Source organism: Fukomys damarensis, unplaced genomic scaffold, assembly GCF_012274545.1.
Source record: "Fukomys damarensis isolate Sample0158 unplaced genomic scaffold, DMR_v1.0_HiC HiC_scaffold_7, whole genome shotgun sequence".
Lineage (NCBI taxonomy): Eukaryota > Metazoa > Chordata > Mammalia > Rodentia > Bathyergidae > Fukomys > Fukomys damarensis.
The window spans coordinates 42,910,756-42,929,028 of NW_022900919.1; the positions used below are offsets into that span (position 1 = coordinate 42,910,756).

At 44.9% G+C, this 18,273-nt stretch overlaps 2 protein-coding genes across 8 annotated transcripts in view; one reads left to right on the forward strand and one right to left on the reverse strand.

Moving 5' to 3' along the window:
• Vps16 (VPS16 core subunit of CORVET and HOPS complexes) overlaps positions 1-5,322 on the reverse strand; it is a 30,312-nt gene extending 24,990 nt beyond the window's left edge. For both annotated transcript variants that reach the window (XM_010611026.3, XM_010611025.3), the window contains exon 1: positions 5,201-5,322. In XM_010611026.3, the coding sequence (XP_010609328.1) occupies positions 5,201-5,253 (53 nt within the window). In that variant the 5' untranslated portion in view covers positions 5,254-5,322. The remainder of the gene's footprint in view (positions 1-5,200) is intronic.
• Pced1a (PC-esterase domain containing 1A) lies at positions 1,656-11,764 on the forward strand. Of its 6 annotated transcripts, XM_010611022.2 has the most exons (11): positions 1,656-1,981; positions 2,597-2,740; positions 4,765-5,163; positions 5,714-5,809; positions 6,122-6,266; positions 6,922-7,001; positions 7,108-7,346; positions 7,436-7,586; positions 7,669-7,915; positions 9,684-9,959; positions 10,303-10,908. In XM_010611022.2, the coding sequence occupies exons 5-11, from the start codon at positions 6,143-6,145 to the stop codon at positions 10,548-10,550; spliced, it is 1,365 nt and encodes a 454-aa protein (XP_010609324.1). In that variant the 5' UTR covers positions 1,656-1,981; positions 2,597-2,740; positions 4,765-5,163; positions 5,714-5,809; positions 6,122-6,142; the 3' UTR covers positions 10,551-10,908. The 6 variants fall into 6 exon arrangements, with proteins under 6 accessions (XP_010609324.1, XP_033617112.1, XP_033617113.1 ...); XM_010611023.2 differs by lacking the exons at positions 1,656-1,981; positions 2,597-2,740; positions 4,765-5,163 and adding an exon at positions 5,278-5,458; XM_033761221.1 differs by lacking the exons at positions 1,656-1,981; positions 2,597-2,740; positions 5,714-5,809 and having other exon boundaries at positions 4,683-5,163; positions 10,303-10,909.
• Positions 11,765-18,273: the final 6,509 nt, after the last annotated feature.

Genomic DNA, 18,273 nt, shown 5'->3' on the forward strand with positions numbered 1-18,273 from the left:
TTTTTTTTTGGTACCAGGGATCAAACTCAGGACCTTGTACTTGTGAGGCAGGCAGCAGCACCATTGAGCTAAATCCCCAGCCCAACACTTACGTTCTTTTAAAACTTTATGGACATATCCACAATACTAAGAGTTGATTTGATAAATAGGAGCTCTGGGGTAATGTGGTCTTCAGTACTATTGCAGGGTACAGCATACAGGGGAAGTGTGACCGCAAACTGTCAGCTTTTCTCAGGTGGTTAGGCCTGTTTTACTGTTTTTCAAAACTCCTTGGAGGGAGTGGTTCCCTCATTTTCTCTACCTATGGGTACTTATCACCCCTCCCTTTTCTTTTGACATCCCTGATATGAGTGGTCCTAAGCCCCCAAGATGGGCCAACACCTCACACCTAAAGAACACCCAATACTAAAGCCCATCTTATCCTATGGACTCCTATCTCAGCCCAAGTGAGCCATAGGACTCCAGTGCCTAAACCCCCGCACCTGTGTTGGGACTTGGGGATTAGTCCAATGAAGTCTCCACCCTGAAGGAATATTAGCCCTCAACTAAACTCCAGTAGACTCTCCATAGAAAGGGCTTCCTCATCCAGGAACAAAGACTCATGGTTTGTCCTTCCAACAAAAGCGGGTACCTATAGTACTCATTGTCCTGGAAATAAGAGTTCTTGTGGCCACCTTGGGCAGTGTTACCTACAGAGTAATTGACAATACAGTTCAAGTTAAAAATCTTACGGCCACTACCACTGAAATCGTTGCATCTAGAGGAAGCAACCTTCGAGACCTCCAGAGATCTCTTGACTCTCTGGCTGGAATGGTTCTAGAACACAGACAGGTTCTTGACTGGATGTTTGCTAATCAGGGAGGTATATGTGCCATGTTAAACGGGTCTTGCTGTATGTACATAAATAACTCCCAGGTGGTAAAAACCAGGACATCCATCATTATGGACAGAGCCAAATGGCTCCACAATCAGAGGACCATGGACCTACTCTCCTCCCAAATCCTCACTCAGATCAGAGGCTTAATTCCAACCCTCAGATCATGGGTCTTGTCCTTAGTAACACCCATCCTCCTTATCCTGCTCATGTGCCTCTTCGGTCCATGCATAATTAATTGCCTTACTTGCTTTATTTCAGACTGTATCAATGTTGTCAAGATACAGATGGTCCTTCAGAAAAAACCTATTTAAAAACTTGCCCTCAGGGCCTGAGATGCAACTCAGTGGCACTGTGTCTGCCTCGCAAGCACAAGGACCTGAGTTCGATCCCCAATACAAAAAAACAAACAAACAGGGCCAGGGATTTAGCTCAGTCATTCCAACACCTGCCTCTTGAGTGCAAGCACCCAAGTTTGATTCCTGGTACCAAAAACCTTCCTCACAAGCACAAGGACCCAAGTTCGATCCCCTGTACCAAAAAACAAACAAAAAAAAAACTTGCCCTCTTTCTACAGGGAATGCCCCCTTTCAGCAGGAAGTAGCCAGATGTGGAGAGCAAACATTTAGTGCAAAATTCATTATATAATTTACATCCTTTTCCAATGACAGCTGTCACTGAAGCTGTCACTGAGCCTGAGGCCATGACAGAGGCCATGACTGAACAAGACTGATAAGTGTGGAGAGCCCATGCAGAAAGGGTGTACGTGTGTAGGAGTTGCCCTGATATGATAAGCACCTGTAAGACCCTCGTGTGTGAAGTAATGTAATGCAATAGATAGATAAGCCCGAATCAGTGCCACACAGACATAAGAACAGTATAAAAGAGAGAGCGCAGAAAACTAGCTCATCGCACTCAGTGACCAGGAGACTTGGTGGCCACTGGCCACATATGTGAACTTGTACGAGGTCACAGCCAAGACTCTGACCCAGGACATCGGGAGGCACCAGCCCTGAGTGCACCCCTGGAGGCGAGGACACTGGCCACAGCCGACGCTGACCTGCGAATCACTGTACAGGAGAAGTCGTGCTCCTCAGATCTGTGCAGGTACAGGGAGTGGCAACTGGCAGGCGGTAGTTAGTAGAAGTGTGCATTGAGTAATTAGAGGCATTCAGAAAGGCATTTGGCATCTGCCCATTATTACTACCTTTGCTCCCTGCTCACGACACCATAGTAGTCCTCGCCCAAGGCCCCAAGAGCAGTTGGTAGGGTGCCTTAGAGGGGGAATTGTAGGGATAGAAATCCCTAGGGATGGAAAGTGAGGGACACACCCCACAAAAAGTTTTGACAGTTGGACAGGCCTAACCACCTATGAAAAACTGACAGCTCATGGTCACACTTCCTCTGTATACTGTACCCTACAAAGCTTATTTTGTAGAAGTCAAAGAAAAAAAGAGAAAGAAATCTAAACCTAGAATGTAGAAAGTCCCCAGAGACCCTTTCCCATCCTCTCTAGTAATGAGCCAGTCAACCAATCAAGTAAGGGTGCCCTCAGCCCAGAGACAGGATAGATCCCCGACTGCTATAAAGTTAACACTGGTGGCTTTGTTTTGGGCACCCCAGCCTGTCTCTCTGAGAGAAGGCAGCTATACTCTTGCATGCTTGCTATATTAAAATACAAAATTTGCTTCTACACCTTCGATCTATCTGATTCTTCCACAGCCATCTGCATCATTGGGAGAGTCAGACCCCGGATCTGACTCCAACCTGCCACACTATGATTTAATAAAGCCTCAGCAGTGGTTATGGCTTGGGTTTAGATGTCCGACCAAAGCCTCAACTGAATGCGGAGGGGCTATTTCAAAGGTAGTTGAATCTGGAGTGTTTGACTGACTCAAGGTGCAATGCTAGACCTGAGGGCACTAGGCTTAAGTGTGTGAGCATTACTTGCCCTAAGTAGTTTGAATAAAAGGGGCAGGAGGAGGCGGTTAAGGTTGCTTTTGCTATGTGTGGGCACCAGGAACTGTTTAGCCTCTGTTATGCAGCTCTGCCATGTGTCACCCTGCCTCGGAGACAGCTGATTATGGACTGAAACCTCTACAGTGAGCCAAAAGAACCCTTTTCCCTTTAACTTTGGGTGTTGGGTGTTTTATCTCAACAAGGGAAGATAAGTAAGACTGTACGCAACAGTATTTTCAGAAGTAACACAAGTCAATATTTTACGAAGTGAATGCTGTGTCAGATAGTTGGTATGTAAACACTAGATCAGAACTTTCAATGATATAAATAGCCTGATGTAGCATGTATGCCATACATAGATTTGCCACCACTCTACTAAATGATATGACTACCTTTGTCAACTGATATCCTTTCTTCACTGAAATAATTGAAACCCTGGTAATTTTTACCAATTTTACTGATTTCCAACCAAGTGTTTGTGATTTTTCAAATGTATAGGCATATTGTTAAGAAAGAATTATGAATAAACAAATGCAACCGACTTTTAAAAATTGCCACAAGGTATGTGTCTATCTAGAAGGTGTATTGTTAATGTGAATCAAAAGTTATTTAGAAAAAATAAGAACCAAAATATCCATGTAAAGGTACAAGATCCCAATGATTAATATAACTATATTGTATAACTACAATATACCAATAAAGAAAAAAGGGGAAAACATTACATTAGGCCTCGTGTTGTGTGTGGGATACACTTGTAATCCCATCTACTTGGGAGGCTGAGGCGAAAGAATCCTAAATTTGAGGTCAGTGTAGGCAATTTAGCTAGACTCTGCTTCAAAATAAAAATTAAAGAAGATTAAAGGACTGGAGATGAGACTCAGAGATAGTGTATTTCTCTAGCAAGTAGGAGGCCCTGGTTCAATTCCCAGTACCACAAAAGTTTGAATATTCAAATAAGAATATCTTCTATTTAAATAAACCCAATGCAATATATTTGTGATCTTTCGTTGACAATCAGTAAGATATTCTTTTTCTAAACTGAGTTTATTGGTACTTTCTAAGTATACAGTACAGTCACAGTCATCATTGGGATTCTGTACCTTTACATGACAGATCTTGGTTCTCATTTTTTCTCCATACCCCTGCTCTCCCTTCATCCCCTCAACCTATTTACAAAGACTTTGTTTCCATTTTTTCCTTTTCTCATATTTTTCTTTTCCTTTATTTCCTTTCCCCTACCAATAAGATATTCTTTTAAAAATGCATTAGGTAACTGTAACATAGTCGGTACTGTTGTAAATATGCACTGGAGAGGACGGAGGATTTAGGTCAGTGACGCCGCGCCTGCCTCACAAGTGCAAGGTCCTGAGTTTGATACCCCGGACCAAAAACAACAACAACAACAAAAACCCACTGGATATGAATAAATGCAAATGCAAAAAACATGCTCTCTGCCCTCAAGGAGCCTGGCTTAGCAGAAGAAATCCATTTATCGCCCTACTGTGTTACATGTAACATATCCTAGCATTTAGCCATGTAAGGCCCAAAGGATGCCTATTTGGGGGAGAACCTGGAAAAGTTCTAGAGAAAACCATTGAACGAAGTTCTTAAGGATGAACAAAAATTATTCAGTGAGATAAAGAAGGAACTGCAAGGTGGTGCAAACATAGAAAGCCATGAAATACCACAGTGTGTTGAGCCCCATAATTCTGCGAGGCTGCATTTGGGTAAGATTTGGGTAAGAGAGAGGCACAAGAGTATGGAGAATAGGGGCTGACCTCACAACTTTGTACTTTACCCTACACAGAAAGGAAGCCTAGAAAAATCCCAATGAGGGTAATGAAGTGATTGATTTACACTTCGAAGATTACGATCCGATCCGTGGCTTCGTACTCTACAACTCCCACCAGAGGGCTGTCTTCTCTCACCAGGGGTCCTCACTCACGCTTCTCCAGAAATCAGACGACTTGCCCCCTTTTCCCAGCCTCGGTCAGCACAGCCACCCCGCCCGTCGTGCGATTTCGCCCCCCTTCTAGCGCCCCTGTGGTCTGACTTCAGCAGCACTTTCCGGCAGGTGACTGGGCACTCGCTGTCACCGTAGCGGCCTCCCTCAACGAGATCTGAGAATCTTCCCGGAGGCTGACAGACCATCGGATTTGCCTGTTTCCTTCTCCCATGTGGGGAAAGGTCTGGCTCCCAGCCCACAGGCAGCTGGGCGTTAAGTAGCACACGCTTGGGGAGAGCCGGTCCGGGGCGAACCCCAGCACTCTTAGTGACGGGGACAAGCGCCGCCAGCTCCGCCCGAAGACTCGTGCCGGCGAGCTAGCGAGGTAAGCTGGGCCGAGGATGGGAGGGGGGTCGGCTCACCGGTAAAAGGCAGAGTCTCCGAGTGGGTTCCAATTAGCTGTGTAACAATCCATGGCTGGAACCCGCAGCGGCTGGGTAACGCTGCGGGAACCTCGGTCTAGTGCGGCCTCCAGGCCGGCACTTCCGCTTCCGCCCGTCTGGGTCACGTGGTGAGGCCGCCACAACAGCCATCACCACTATGGGCAACTGGCCTTGGCCTTTACAGTACTCCCCTCCCGCACCCGGGCTTCGCGCCCGCCTGGGTGGGCTTAGTTACAGGTCCTGCTCCCTAAGGCAGCCAACCTTTCCTGTCCTCTCTAGCGCTGGGGGTCGCAAAGGGCGGGAAAAGGGTGACCGGAAGTGGGAGCTGTGAGCGCTGCCGCCCCTGGCGCCGTGGTCCGGAGCACCGTCGGGGCCCCTGCGACGCTCGCATGCAGAGCAATGGGTGTCGGGTTGTGCACGGACGGCTAACCTGGGCGCATGGGCTCTGCGAAGCGAGGGTTATGTAGAACTGACTGGCCTCTCGGGGCGTAGGAACATGAGGCTTAACCAGGAGCCAGCTGCGGGCGAGGCGCACGGTGCGCGACCCTAGCCTGCTCGCCGGTGAAAGGCACTGAGCCCCGGGACTTGGTAATTGGCGCGAGCGGGCGCACGCGCATGCGCTGGGCGGCGGGCACGTGGCGGGGCACAGGACTGCGCCGCGCGGGAAACGCCACAGTTCCCAGCAGGCCTGCTGGCTGGGCGACACCCGGCCTCTGGTGCGGAGTGTGACCAAGGCAGCAACTGCAATGGGCTTCCTTCTGCCGCTGCTACCATCACCACGCTGTAACCCTGAGCATCTTGGGAGGAGCCTGCGCAGGTCTCATTTATCCTGGGGCGGGACCTAGGGTAGAACTGCTCTGTGTCCCCGCCCTCGAGCGGTTTAGTGTCCTCTTCCTGCAGCCGGTTGGTGTCTGTGACAGCATGGTCTTCTGTCTGGAAAACGAGGTGCCGCGCCGCCCGCTGCGAAGCGCCATGGCCCACTTCCAAGCCTCAGAAGTCCAGCAGCTGCTACACAACAAGTTCGTCGTCATCTTGGGGGACTCCAGTGAGTGCCCCTCTAGGATGACACTTCCCAGCCTGGCATCTGCAACCTGTTCTCTGAACCCTCCGAGCCCCTAGCCTGTCTTAGTCAAGTAGATTTTCCCTTTTATTTGTTTGTTTGTTTGTTTATTTATATTTTGGTTTTTTGAGACAGGGTCTCACTTTGTAGTTGACTCTGACCTGGAACCCACTATGTAGCCCAGGCTGGCCTCGAACTCAGCAATCCTTCTGCCTCAGCCTCCTGAGTGCTGGGATCACAGGTGTGCGCCACCACACCTTGCTCCCTTCTTTTTATTCTCGCATACCTTTCACAGGTGTCCTGACTGATGCCACTTGTGTATCCTTGCTTAGCCTCTTTCTTTCTCCTTCACAGTTCCCATAATTTCCCTAAAAGCTGTGGAAGCTGTGTGCTTCAAGATGATCTTGGTCACTGAATACAAAGTTTGCAGAGAAGGACACAGAAGGAAGAGAGATAGTGCCAGCATTTTATACATTTATAACTTTATAACTATTTATAACTTCACTCTATCTGCTTTTCTAAGTCAGCATTCCAAGCTGGTGTTGGCCAGCCCAGCTCTCAGAAGATGGGAGGCTTGGATTGGAAAGAGATGGGATGGGATGAGGTCTGCTTTAGACTTGGGATCTCTGTCTTCTTACAGTCCAGAGAGCTGTGTATAAAGACCTGGTGCTTCTGCTCCAGAAAGACTCACTGCTCACAGTTGCCCAGTTGAAAGCCAAGGTGAGAGAAACTTGGCAGCCGTGCTAGTGGTGGGTGGGTACAATACCTGGCCTGGTGGGGCCACCAGGCTGGTTTGGGTCTGACCAGCGGGTTGCGGGGTGGGCAGGGGGAGCTGAGCTTTGAACAGGATCAGCTGGTGGCTGGGGGCCAGCTGGGTGAGCTGCACAACGGGACACAGTATCGTGAAGTCCGCCAGTTCTGCTCGGGTTCTGGCCATCACCTTGTTCGGTTCTACTTCCTCACCCGAGTTTACTCTGAGTACCTGGAGGATGTCCTGGAGGAGCTGACATATGGGCCTGCCCCGGACCTGGTGATCATCAACTCTTGCCTTTGGGATCTCTCCAGGTTAGCGCAGGAGAGAGGGAAATTCTGGTTGAAGGTGGAGGTATAGTTCCACCCTACTGCTCCTGCCCGCCCTATGTGTTACCCAACAGGTATGGCCGCTGCTCAATGGAGAGCTACCGAGAGAACCTGGAACGAGTGTTTATACGCATGGACCAAGTGTTGCCAGACTCCTGTCTGCTGGTGTGGAACATGGCGATGCCCCTGGGAGAGCGTGTCACTGGGGGTTTCCTACTGCCAGAGGCAAGTGACAGGTCCCATTGGACAAGGGGTGGGACAGCTCGCTGGTGGGGGACCCTCTTAGAGGCTGCATTTTCTCACTCAGCTCCAGCCCTTGGCAGCCACTTTGCGACGGGATGTGGTTGAGGGGAACTTCTATAGTGCTACACTGGCTGGGGACCACTACTTCGATGTTCTGGATCTCCACTTTCATTTCCGGCATGCAGTACATCACCGTCATCGAGATGGTGTCCACTGGGACCAACATGCACACCGCCACCTCTCACACTTGCTTCTGACCCATGTGGCTGATGCCTGGGGCGTGGAGCTGCCCACGAGGGACCATCCCCCTGGTGAGCCCTACTGCAGAGAGGGTGGGAAGTGATGCAGAGGGCCCACAGAACATAGGGCTTAGGAATGGAACATAACAGAGGTACTCATGGAAGGTAAGGATCCCTTGAAGGACTTCTGGGGCTTTTGAGTTTTCCTTTGTCAGTGCCTAGGGAGAGAGAGATCACAGGAGTAACAGTTTAGTCCAAGTTTCAGGTCTTTACAGTCTAGCCCTATAGTCCCCTCTGTACATGAGTGAGCTTAACATAAGTACTGATTGCAAAAGACACAGCATCAAAAGACCCCATCCAGCGGATGAACAGAAAATAAATGAGGGTACTTCTAGCTAGGCGCAAGTGTAAAGGGCAGAAATGGAGAAATGGAAGAAGGGAGGTCTAGGCAGTATGGCAGAGGCAAGGGGGCTCATCGGCACAGTCATCTGGAATGTTGTTGAGTAGGGATGTGATGTAACCTGTGGGGTATGGATGGTCAGTTTCTTGGAGCTGGGCCCAGTGACAACATCTCCTTTATTCCTCAAGTCAACCTGAGGGTCCTAGTGTCTCTGGCTGCAGCTTAGCACACCTCGTCTAGTCCCCTCTCTGGTCATTGGTGGAGACTTCTGAGGGTTCCACTTGGTTCTCTTGGGGGACTGTTCCTACAACTCTGCTTTTGAGTGTTTGTTTCCTTGTTAGCCTCCCAGTCCGTGCCTGCACACAAAGGGGACATTGTGGCAGATTGTTTCCATGTCTGTCTGTCCTCAAGGGACAGGCACTTGTTCACAATTCACCCCTTTCAGCCCTGTGTCTAGCATAGTCACTCTGTAGGATAGTATTTGTTGAATTGGAAACACAGATCATTTCAGTAGCTGTTGCAGCACTCGAGGGTGTGGTTCCCATTTTCTTGTTTTTTTGCTGAGAGAATTGATTCCCAACAAAGGAAAGGATGTTCTAAAGATTGTGAAGCTAGTTTATGGTGGCTCAGGCCTTCTGAATCCAATTTGGAGCTATGGAAATTAAAGACGTCAGAAGAGTTGATTTGGAGTGGGAGTTTGAGTGGGTGAATTTGATTAGGGAGGATCTGTTTGAGCTACTGTGGAAATACAGAGTAGATCTGCAGTCAGCAGTACCCAGTAGTTGGAAGAGGATAGTATGAGTAAACTGTGGAGTAAGCAGAATACTGCTCACACTTTGGATTGACAGGGAAGAAGAACTGATGGTAAAAATAAAAGAAGGTGAAGGTAGAGGCACTTTCAGGAAGGACCATGGATATTGGTAATGTCACATGACCATGAGGTAGAAAGGGCTTTGTTAAATTTGTCAGTGAGTGGTTACATGTAGCAGGAAAAGCAATGAAGATTGAAGGCATGGAGTAAGAACAGCCAGTGGGAGCTTAATAACGGGATGTAGATGGGACAGACTTCCTCAGAGAAGTTTGGGAGGTAAAGAGAACTATACAAGTGAGGGTAAGGGTCTTTATATTTGTCTTATTAGCCTAGTGAGAGGAGTTGGGGAGAGGAAGGAGCTAAAATAGGAAGTAAACAAAGGGAATAAACTGAGGAAGGGAATGTGAGGTTAGAGCAGAGGTAGATGTAAGAAGCAAGAAAGAAGGAACACACTTTGGGCTTGGCCTGAAATGAGAGGGAATGAGAAGAAGTAGGAAGAAGGCACAGAGCACTCTGGCATGAAGGCCCTATTCTCCAAGAGGATGGAGTAGAGCTCTGGAAGTGTGGATCTCTGGCATTCAGGGAAACCTGGTGCCCAGGCCTACCTAAAACAATCATCCCATTCCTAGAACCATGGATTGAGGACTGGCCAGAGATGGATCATCTGTTCCAGGGAAGCCATAGGCAGCCCCCAGACTTCGGGGAGCAGCTGGCCTTACCCCCACCCCCACCCCCTCCTTTACCCCCTCCTTTGTCTTTTTCCTACCCTCTTCCACAGCCTTCGCCACCTCCCTTGTTCCCACCCCTGCCCCAGGATACCCCTTTTTACCCAGGCCAGCCCTTCCCACCCCAGGAATTCTTCAGTTATAATCCAATAGAAGACTTCTCGATGCCACCCAATTTAGGTATGTGCCTCTGCAGTCTCCTCTTGTATCTCTCCCAGCCTTCCTTTGCACCTCCTGAGCCCAGCCTTCTGTGCCGAGGTGTGCTGAGAGGAGATGGGTACCCTTTGTGCCTCCAGGATTAACTTGGGTATAGTAGTTCCTCAGCGTGGAACAGCATCTGTGGACTCAGTCAGCTCAGATTGTCACAGGTCCCAGTTGGGAGGTAGGGGAGGTGGTGCTTCTGTTGTGCAGGTAGGAAACCTAAGCTGAGAGACATGCCCTGGAAGAGCAGCGCTGCCTGTAGGCAGCGCTGTACTCACCCTGCTCAAAAGCCCACCCCCCATAATGACTGGTTCTTTTGTAGGGTGTGGCTCTGGAGTGAACTTTGTGCCTGGCCCCCTGCCACCTCCAGTCCCTGGCTCTGTCTCCCATGGTCAGCACCGGGGCCCAGTGGTCCACCGGGGGATGCCACGCTGTGTTCCCAACAGCCCCTACCATGTGCCAAGGTTGGGGGGTCCCTGTAGACAGCGACTCAGGCACTCAGACAGACTGATCCACACATACAAACTGGACAGGCGAGGACATACCCATTCAGGAACATGGCCTGGGTAGAGTGGATTTTGGGGTGGGGCTGGATGTGCCGATGGCTCTGCGGGGCCAGAGTGTCTGCTATGCCTGGCATTATTCTTGTCCATTGCTGTTACCAATAAAGGCATGGAAGGACAGAGTGACATATTCCTGTGTAAGGGAGTGGGTCTTCCAAGCCATGATCTTAAAATTTGGGGAGGTTTCCTCTGGGCTTTCTCCAATCTTGGACTCTGGCTTTTGGGGAGGTTACTGGGGATCAAACTTGGGTCCTTACACTTGAGAGATAGGTGGCAGCACCTCTGAGCTAAATCCCCAGTCCATCCAATCTTGGACTCTTAGCCCCACACTATTTAGAAATCATTGAATGTGCTTTTCTAACATACATTTTCATCTTCAGCAGAATAAGTATGCTTAAAAGAGAACCTGGATTGGTTTCCTGTTGTCAACAGCTCTCTGAGACTGGGAAAAATCAAGGGCTGAGTTGGAATTGTCAGTATTTTTTATGGAATTTTGAATCTGGCTAATTCTTAATCTATACCTCCGAGTCACATAGTATTCATCGGTCCCTGGAGATAGACACAAACCAGCTGGGTGTTGGGGGCACACACCTATAATCCCAGCACTCAGGAAGTTGAGGCAGGAAGATTTCTGTGAAGTTGAGGCCAGACTGAACTACATAATGAAACCCTGTTTCAAAAAAGGTGTTGCCTGAAATATGGGAGGGATGGGGGTTGGATCATTGCAGTGGGCTGATAAGTGACATAGGGGCGTAAAAATAAGGTAGCACGAAGACAAATTAAGCTTGAGGTAAAATGGATGGAAAGAGCATGGGTGCAGAATTCTTACCTTGGCTTTTCATTCTTGTTAATCTTTGGAAAAGGACATTAACATGTCACCCAAAAGCAGACAGAAATAGCAACTCAGAAAAGTGTTAATCCTGGCTAGCAGTCTACGAGACTAAATGTAAATGAGGGGAAATAGTTAACATATACTAATGCTGAGAAAACAGTAAATATAAGCTAATGAAAGCCTTTAGAGGTACCAATTGAGACAGTGGGCAAAGGTACCGGTACAATGCCAAAACTATGTCTGACTCATTTCTTGTTTATAACACTGAAAAGGGACATACAGAACTGAAAGAAAGTTGTGTTTGTGGAACTGGGGCTGGAACCCAGGGCCTTCTGTGCATTAGGAAAGTGCTGTAACACTGAGCTCATCACTTTTTACTTTTTTTTTTTTTTTTTGTACTAGGAATTGAACTCAGGACCTTGCACTTGGGAGGCAGTCGGTGGCATCACTGAGCTAAATCCCCAGCCCAACTTTTTTATTTTTTATTTGGGGGTAGGGTCTCTAGGGTGCCCAGGCTGGGCTCAAATTTGGGAACTTCCTGCCTCAGCTTCCCAAGTAGCTAGGTTTACAGGCATGTGTGCAACACCAGTCTGCAAAGTTGTTGTTTTTTTTTTAACATAAAATCATAGATTATTTTCTTTGCAAAAGTTGACTTATTTTCCTTTCCATTAGCAAAACCCACCCTTGAAGCAGCGCTCTTCCCTTGCATCCAGTTGGCCTACTCCTTTGTCATTCCTGTATGCCTTTGCTTCTCTTTTCTCTGTTCAGATACTTTTGTGCCTCTGATTCTGGGGCTTTTAAGTGTTACTGGAGAAAACTGTACACATGTTCTGATTTGCAGGAGTAAGTGATGAGTTTATCACCCTTGCTGGACCGTCCCTGTTGTGTGCCATCTGTTCTCCAAGAACTCCCTGTCCCTTTCCCTGCTGAGCCTTTCCAGGGCTTTCCACTTGCTTCTGGAAATTCCTCCAATTCCAGAGCTCTCTGGAGGCACCCTTGGGATGGTTTGATGCACTCAATATCCCTGTATTCTACCTCTGTATTTATAATTCCCATCCCTTTTGGCTACATGGCTTGTATCACCACGGCGAGGTTTCATAACCTTTACTTCAGTATCCAAATACATTTTGTCCTTAGTTTTCGCAGGTCTCTCAAATTTGATGAAATGATAAATATTTTCTTTAATCTTGAAATTTATCAAAGAATAAGAGAAGATAAATGGTTTTATTTTCACTTTGTCGTCATATAAACGTATAGTTCAAAAGACTAAAAATTGGAGGCCTCTAGCTGGATGAAGTGGTGCACACCTGTAGTCTCAACACTATGAGGCGGAGGCAGGAAGATGCCAAAGGCAAGCACAGCCAGGGCAATCTAGGAGACCCTGAAAAAAGATGTTGAGTGCTCTTATTACATGTTTTATTCAAATATGACTGGGAAGCAGGAAACTTAAAAATAGCCTTCATAGGGGTCATCAATCATATGCATTTAAATTATTTCTTGGATTTTGTTTTGAGATGCAAAAATAATGAAAATTTGAGGCTACCCAGTACAGAGGTCCACTGTTGGCTAGTGAAGCTGCACAAAACTCACACGTCATTATCTCAAAAATCACTTGATAATGGACCATGGACAAAGTCATTCAATAAGACAGTTTTAACTCCCTCTCCTGGAATCTTGTTTAAAAAATGGATCCAACATCTACTCCTTTGTCATACAAAAATTTCTCTTATCTTGAGTAAAATGTACACAAGCACTTGAGCTGTGATGTTAGTTTGTTGGATAGAGTGGGGATTAATCCCAGGACCTTCACACTAAATTACATGCCCAACCCTTTTTTATTTTGAGATAGTTTCATTAAGTGGCTAAATTGCCCAGGTTGAGCTTAGATTCTGTGACCCTCCTTTTTGTTTGTTTGTTTGTTTGTTTGTTTTGGTTTTTGGAAACAGTCTCACTATGTGATTCAGTCTGTCCTTGAACTCACTATGTAATACAGGCTGACCTTGAACTCATGACAGTCCTGCCTCAGCTTCCCCAGTGCTGAGAGTACAAGACCGCCACCATGCCCAGCTTCTGTGACCCTCCTGATTCAGCTTCCCCAAGTGTGGGATTTTTTAGAGGGATTTTTAAGAAAAGTAAACGAATGGATTTTTCCCCCAAATATTTGAACCAAAATATCAAATCTCAAGAAAAAAATTGATCCAAACTGGAAGTTTCCCAACAAAAAGTAGGTAACTTCTATTACATTATCCAGTTCCTTGCATAGATTATTCAGTTTGGTATTGGGATATATCTAGACATGTAATAGTGAAACTTCATGATTTCAAGGAATTGCACCTTTTTTTTAAAGCTTGCTTTGTTAAAATGTAATTGATATAAACTTCACATATTTAAAGTGTATAACTTAACACATCTGTGAAACCGTCACAAACAAATCAAATCTCTTCTCTCTCTTGCCCCCCCCACAACTTCTGTCCCTAAGGCAACCATTAATACTGATGTACTTTCTGTTAGATCACTTTTCATTTTCTAGAATTTTATATAGTGGGTAAATTGATAGTAGGTTTTTTTTTCTTCCAGTACTGGGGATTGAAGCTAGGGCCATCACACTGAGCTACATCTCCAGTCCTTTTTAAAATCTTTTTAGAGTCTTGCTAAGTTGCAGAGTCACTCAGGCTGCCCTCAAATTTATGGACCTCCTCCCTCAGCTGCTCAGCGTGCCAGGATTACAGGAGTGTACCACTATGCCTGACTTCATTCCTTTTTATTTATTTTTGTGGACCTGGGGATTGGACCCAAGGGTACTCTGCCACTGAGCTACAGCCCTGTCCGCTTCCTTTTTGGAGACAGGATCTCACCAGCTTGGCCACTCAGAACTTGAAATTCTTCAGCTTCAGCTTCCCAAAGTGCTGGGATTCCTGGTCCCACTGTATTGGCTGTTGATCCAATTTTTTAATTCGATGTGCAATACTGTGGACTTGGAAAGTATTAGTAACGTAAAAGTTTTGAAACTCTCCAAAATGAAAGAGACTATTGATTTAAAAGACAGATGCTGGGCTGGGGATTTAGCTCCTTGTTTCCACCACCTGCCTCGAAAGCCCAAGGTCCCAAGTTTGATCCCCGGATTTAAAAAAAAGACAGATATTGCCAGTTATGGTGGTGCATATCTGTAATCCCAATGTGCTGGAGGCTGAGGCAGGAGGCTTGTGAGCTCCAGGTCAGCTTGGGCTACATAGGAAGTTCAAGGCCAGCCTGGTCTGAGTAGTGAGATTCTGTCTCAAGGAAAAAAAAAATAGGGCCTTTTCCTCTGTAATCCTTTTACTGTGCACATTCAGATTCCTAGACACTTGCATATGGAATTGTTCTTAGTCACCTTTGACTGGCTCCTGATTGAAAAGAAATTGCTTTGGGCTGGGGATTTAGCTCAGTGGTTCCACTGCCTACCTTGCAAGCACAAGGTCCTGAGTTTGATCTCTGGTACCAAAAAAAGAAATTGCTTTTAAGTTCCTATCATTACAAATTATGTAGGTTACTGTATACTTTTTATAGTAGACCTTTATGCAATTAAATTTTTTCCATACTTGTTACTGACAGTTTTAAACATGAATGGATGTTGAAGGATGAAATTACTTTTCTGCATTTATTATAAATACTATGTAGTTGTTCTGCTTCATTATAATTATATAGTGAATTACATTTTTTCTTCTTTTATTAAACCACTTTCATGTTTACATATTAAACCAGTCCTATATTACTGAGAAAGGAGCATCCCAATTCCCTGTTAATTGATAAAATTCACATACATTTCACATACAGTTAAAATGCACAAATCTTGAGTGTGTAGCTCAATGAATTTTTACATGTGTGTATCCACCACCCAGGTCAAGGTACAGAATTTTTCCTAGAAGGGTCCATGAAGCCCTTTCTTAGTCAGTACTTCCCCTGACAGGTGACTACTTCTCTGATGTCACCATAGATTATATTATTCATGAGGTCATAGAACAAAATCATACAATACTCCTGTGTTCTTTCCAGTTTATGTTTCCAGATTTATTCCTGTTGTTGCATCTATTAGTAGTTACTGTTTATCAATATGTGATACTCCATTGGATGAAAGAACAATCTCCATCCTCCTGTTGGTGGACATTTGGGTTATTTTCAGATTTTGACTGTCATGAATAAAGCATCTAATTCTTTTGGTGGACAGATGCACTCATTGCTGTTGAAGTAGAATTGTTAGGCCATAAATTATATAAATAGTAGATCCTACTCAATAATCTCCAAAGTAGTTATTAACTTACACTTAGTTGACATTACTTTTTTTTTTACATTACTTTTCATTCTGTCCATCTCATTTGTGGAGTTTCTTCCTGTTTCATCAGACATGGTATCTGCATTTCTTTTTCTCATTTTCAAATATTGTTGTGTTTTGTTTTGTTTTTGGTACTGGGGATCAAACTCAGGACCTTGCACTTGCAAGGCAGCGGGTGAAACCACTGAGGCTAATTCCCCAGCCCTCATTTTCAATTTTGCATGTGTAATTTCTGGGAAGAGGAACAAATATCACCTTTTATCACTTTCAAACTGCACAGCCCCATTCCTTTTTAAAGCCAGGAATGTGATCTGGGAATGTAGTTTGGTGGTAGAGTATCTGCCTAGCATGTGTGAGACTCTGGGTTCCATCCCTACCCCAGGGGAAAAAAAGAATACAAATTTGATTTAACATAAACAACTAATGCAATTCATCACACGATCAAACAAAAAATGTAAAATATATCATTTTAGTAGATGTAGAAAAGATATAAAATCTAGTATATATTCCCAATAAAAGCTATCAGCAATGGAATAGAAGAAAATATTTTGAAAGAAAGTATCCATAAAGAAAAGTCCAGCTATTCCAGCTAACATTATACTTAATGGTTTAAAAAGCCAAATACTTCCCCCGCTGAAATCAAGAACAAGACTAGTATATTCACTCACCATTTCTATTCAGTGTTACACTGGAAGTCCCAACCACTACAGGGCAGACACAAAAAACATAAAATGCACATTGGAAAACAAGAAGTAAAACTTAGTGGCATACAACAGCATTGTCTGTAGAAAATCCAACGGAAGGCTGGGGATTTAGCTGGGAATTTGGTGCTGCACCTGCCTGGCAAGCACAAGGTCCTGAATTTGATTCCTGATATCAGAAAACAAAGTGCAAGAATTCAGTGAATTTAAGAGTTAACATGCACATGATTGCGGTTATGATACAGGGTCAATATACCAATTTCTCTGTCCTAGCATGAATGATCAGAAATAGAAAAGATTTAAAACATCCCATTTACAATGAAATAAGCATTTAGGGGTAACTGACAAAAAATTTGAGGGATGTGTACACTGATAACTACAAAATCCTGCTGAGAAAAGTTAAAGACTTAAATATGTGGTTAGTCTTTGTCTAAGCAATAGATATGGACCAGACATAGGAAGATGTTATTTTACTCCATATTGATCTATATATTCAATATAATCACAAAATCCCAATGGTTTTGCCGAAATGAACAACCTGATTCTAAAGCTCATGGAAACAGGATTTAGAATAGCCTGTTTCACATAGGTAGTGTGACTGAGTGGTCTAAATTGCTGGATTCAGAATAGCCAATTGCAAGGCTTATCACAAAGTTACAGTCAGAGGATGTGTCATGGTTATAAAGATAAATAGACCAGAATCCAGTCATGGAACTGCACATATATGGACAAATGAGCATCGGTGAAGGTGCAAAGACATTGTAATGGAGAAAGGATAGTCTTCAAAAAACAGTACTAGAACCAGTGTAAATTCATATGAAGAAATAAATTTCAATTCATAGCTCAAACCATACATACAAAAATTAACTCAAAATAGATCTTAGCCCAAAACATAAAACCTAAAACTAAACCTATAGGGAAATATAGAGGAAAATAGTTGTAACCTTGGTGTAGGTAAAGATTTCCTAAATACCACACCAAAAGCACAATCCATAAAAGACAAATTTAAGCAGGTGTGGTGGCACATATCTCTAATCCCAGCATTTTGGGAGGCTGAGGCAAGAGGATTGAAAGTTTGAGCCTAGCCTGGTCAACTAAGGATTTGCAACACCCTGTCTCAAAATTTAAAATAGTTGAAGGGCTGAGGATATAGCCTAGTGTGGAGGCCCTGAGTCCACTCCTCAGTATTGCCACAAGAAAGTTATACTTCATTAAAATTAAATACTTTATTCAAGAGACACTGTTAAGAAAAAGAAAATCTATAGACTGGGAGAAAGTATTTTCACATACATATGACAGGATTTAATCTAGCATAAAGAACATGGAGAACACAAGTTAAAAGGGGGTGCAAACTATTTGAACATTTAAGAGAATATATATATATAGATTGTAAATAAGCACATGAAAAGATGTCCAACACCTTTAGCCTTTACAAAAATGCAAATTAAAACCATAATGAGATACCATTACCACCTGTTGGAATGGTTACTATTAAAAAAGACCAAGGGCCAGGATTTAGCTCAGTGTTGCTGCTGCCTGCCCTGAAGGCACAAGGTCCTGAGTTTGATCCCTGATACCAAAAACAAAAAACCACACACACACACACAAACCAATTTGGAGGTTTAGCTCAGTGGTGCTGCTGCCTTCCTCACAAGTGCAAGGTCCCAAATTCAATCCCTGATACCAAACAAACAAAAAGGGCCAGGAATTTAGCTCAGTGGTGCTGTTGCCTGCCTTGCAAGCACAAGGTCCTGAGTTCTATCTCCAGTACTGAAAAAAAAGAAAGAAAGAAAAAAAAAAAGACTAAGCATATCAGGGGTTGGTAAGGAAGCAGAAAAACTGCTAGTAGGAAGGTAAAATGGTGTAACCACTTTGGAAGTCCATTTGG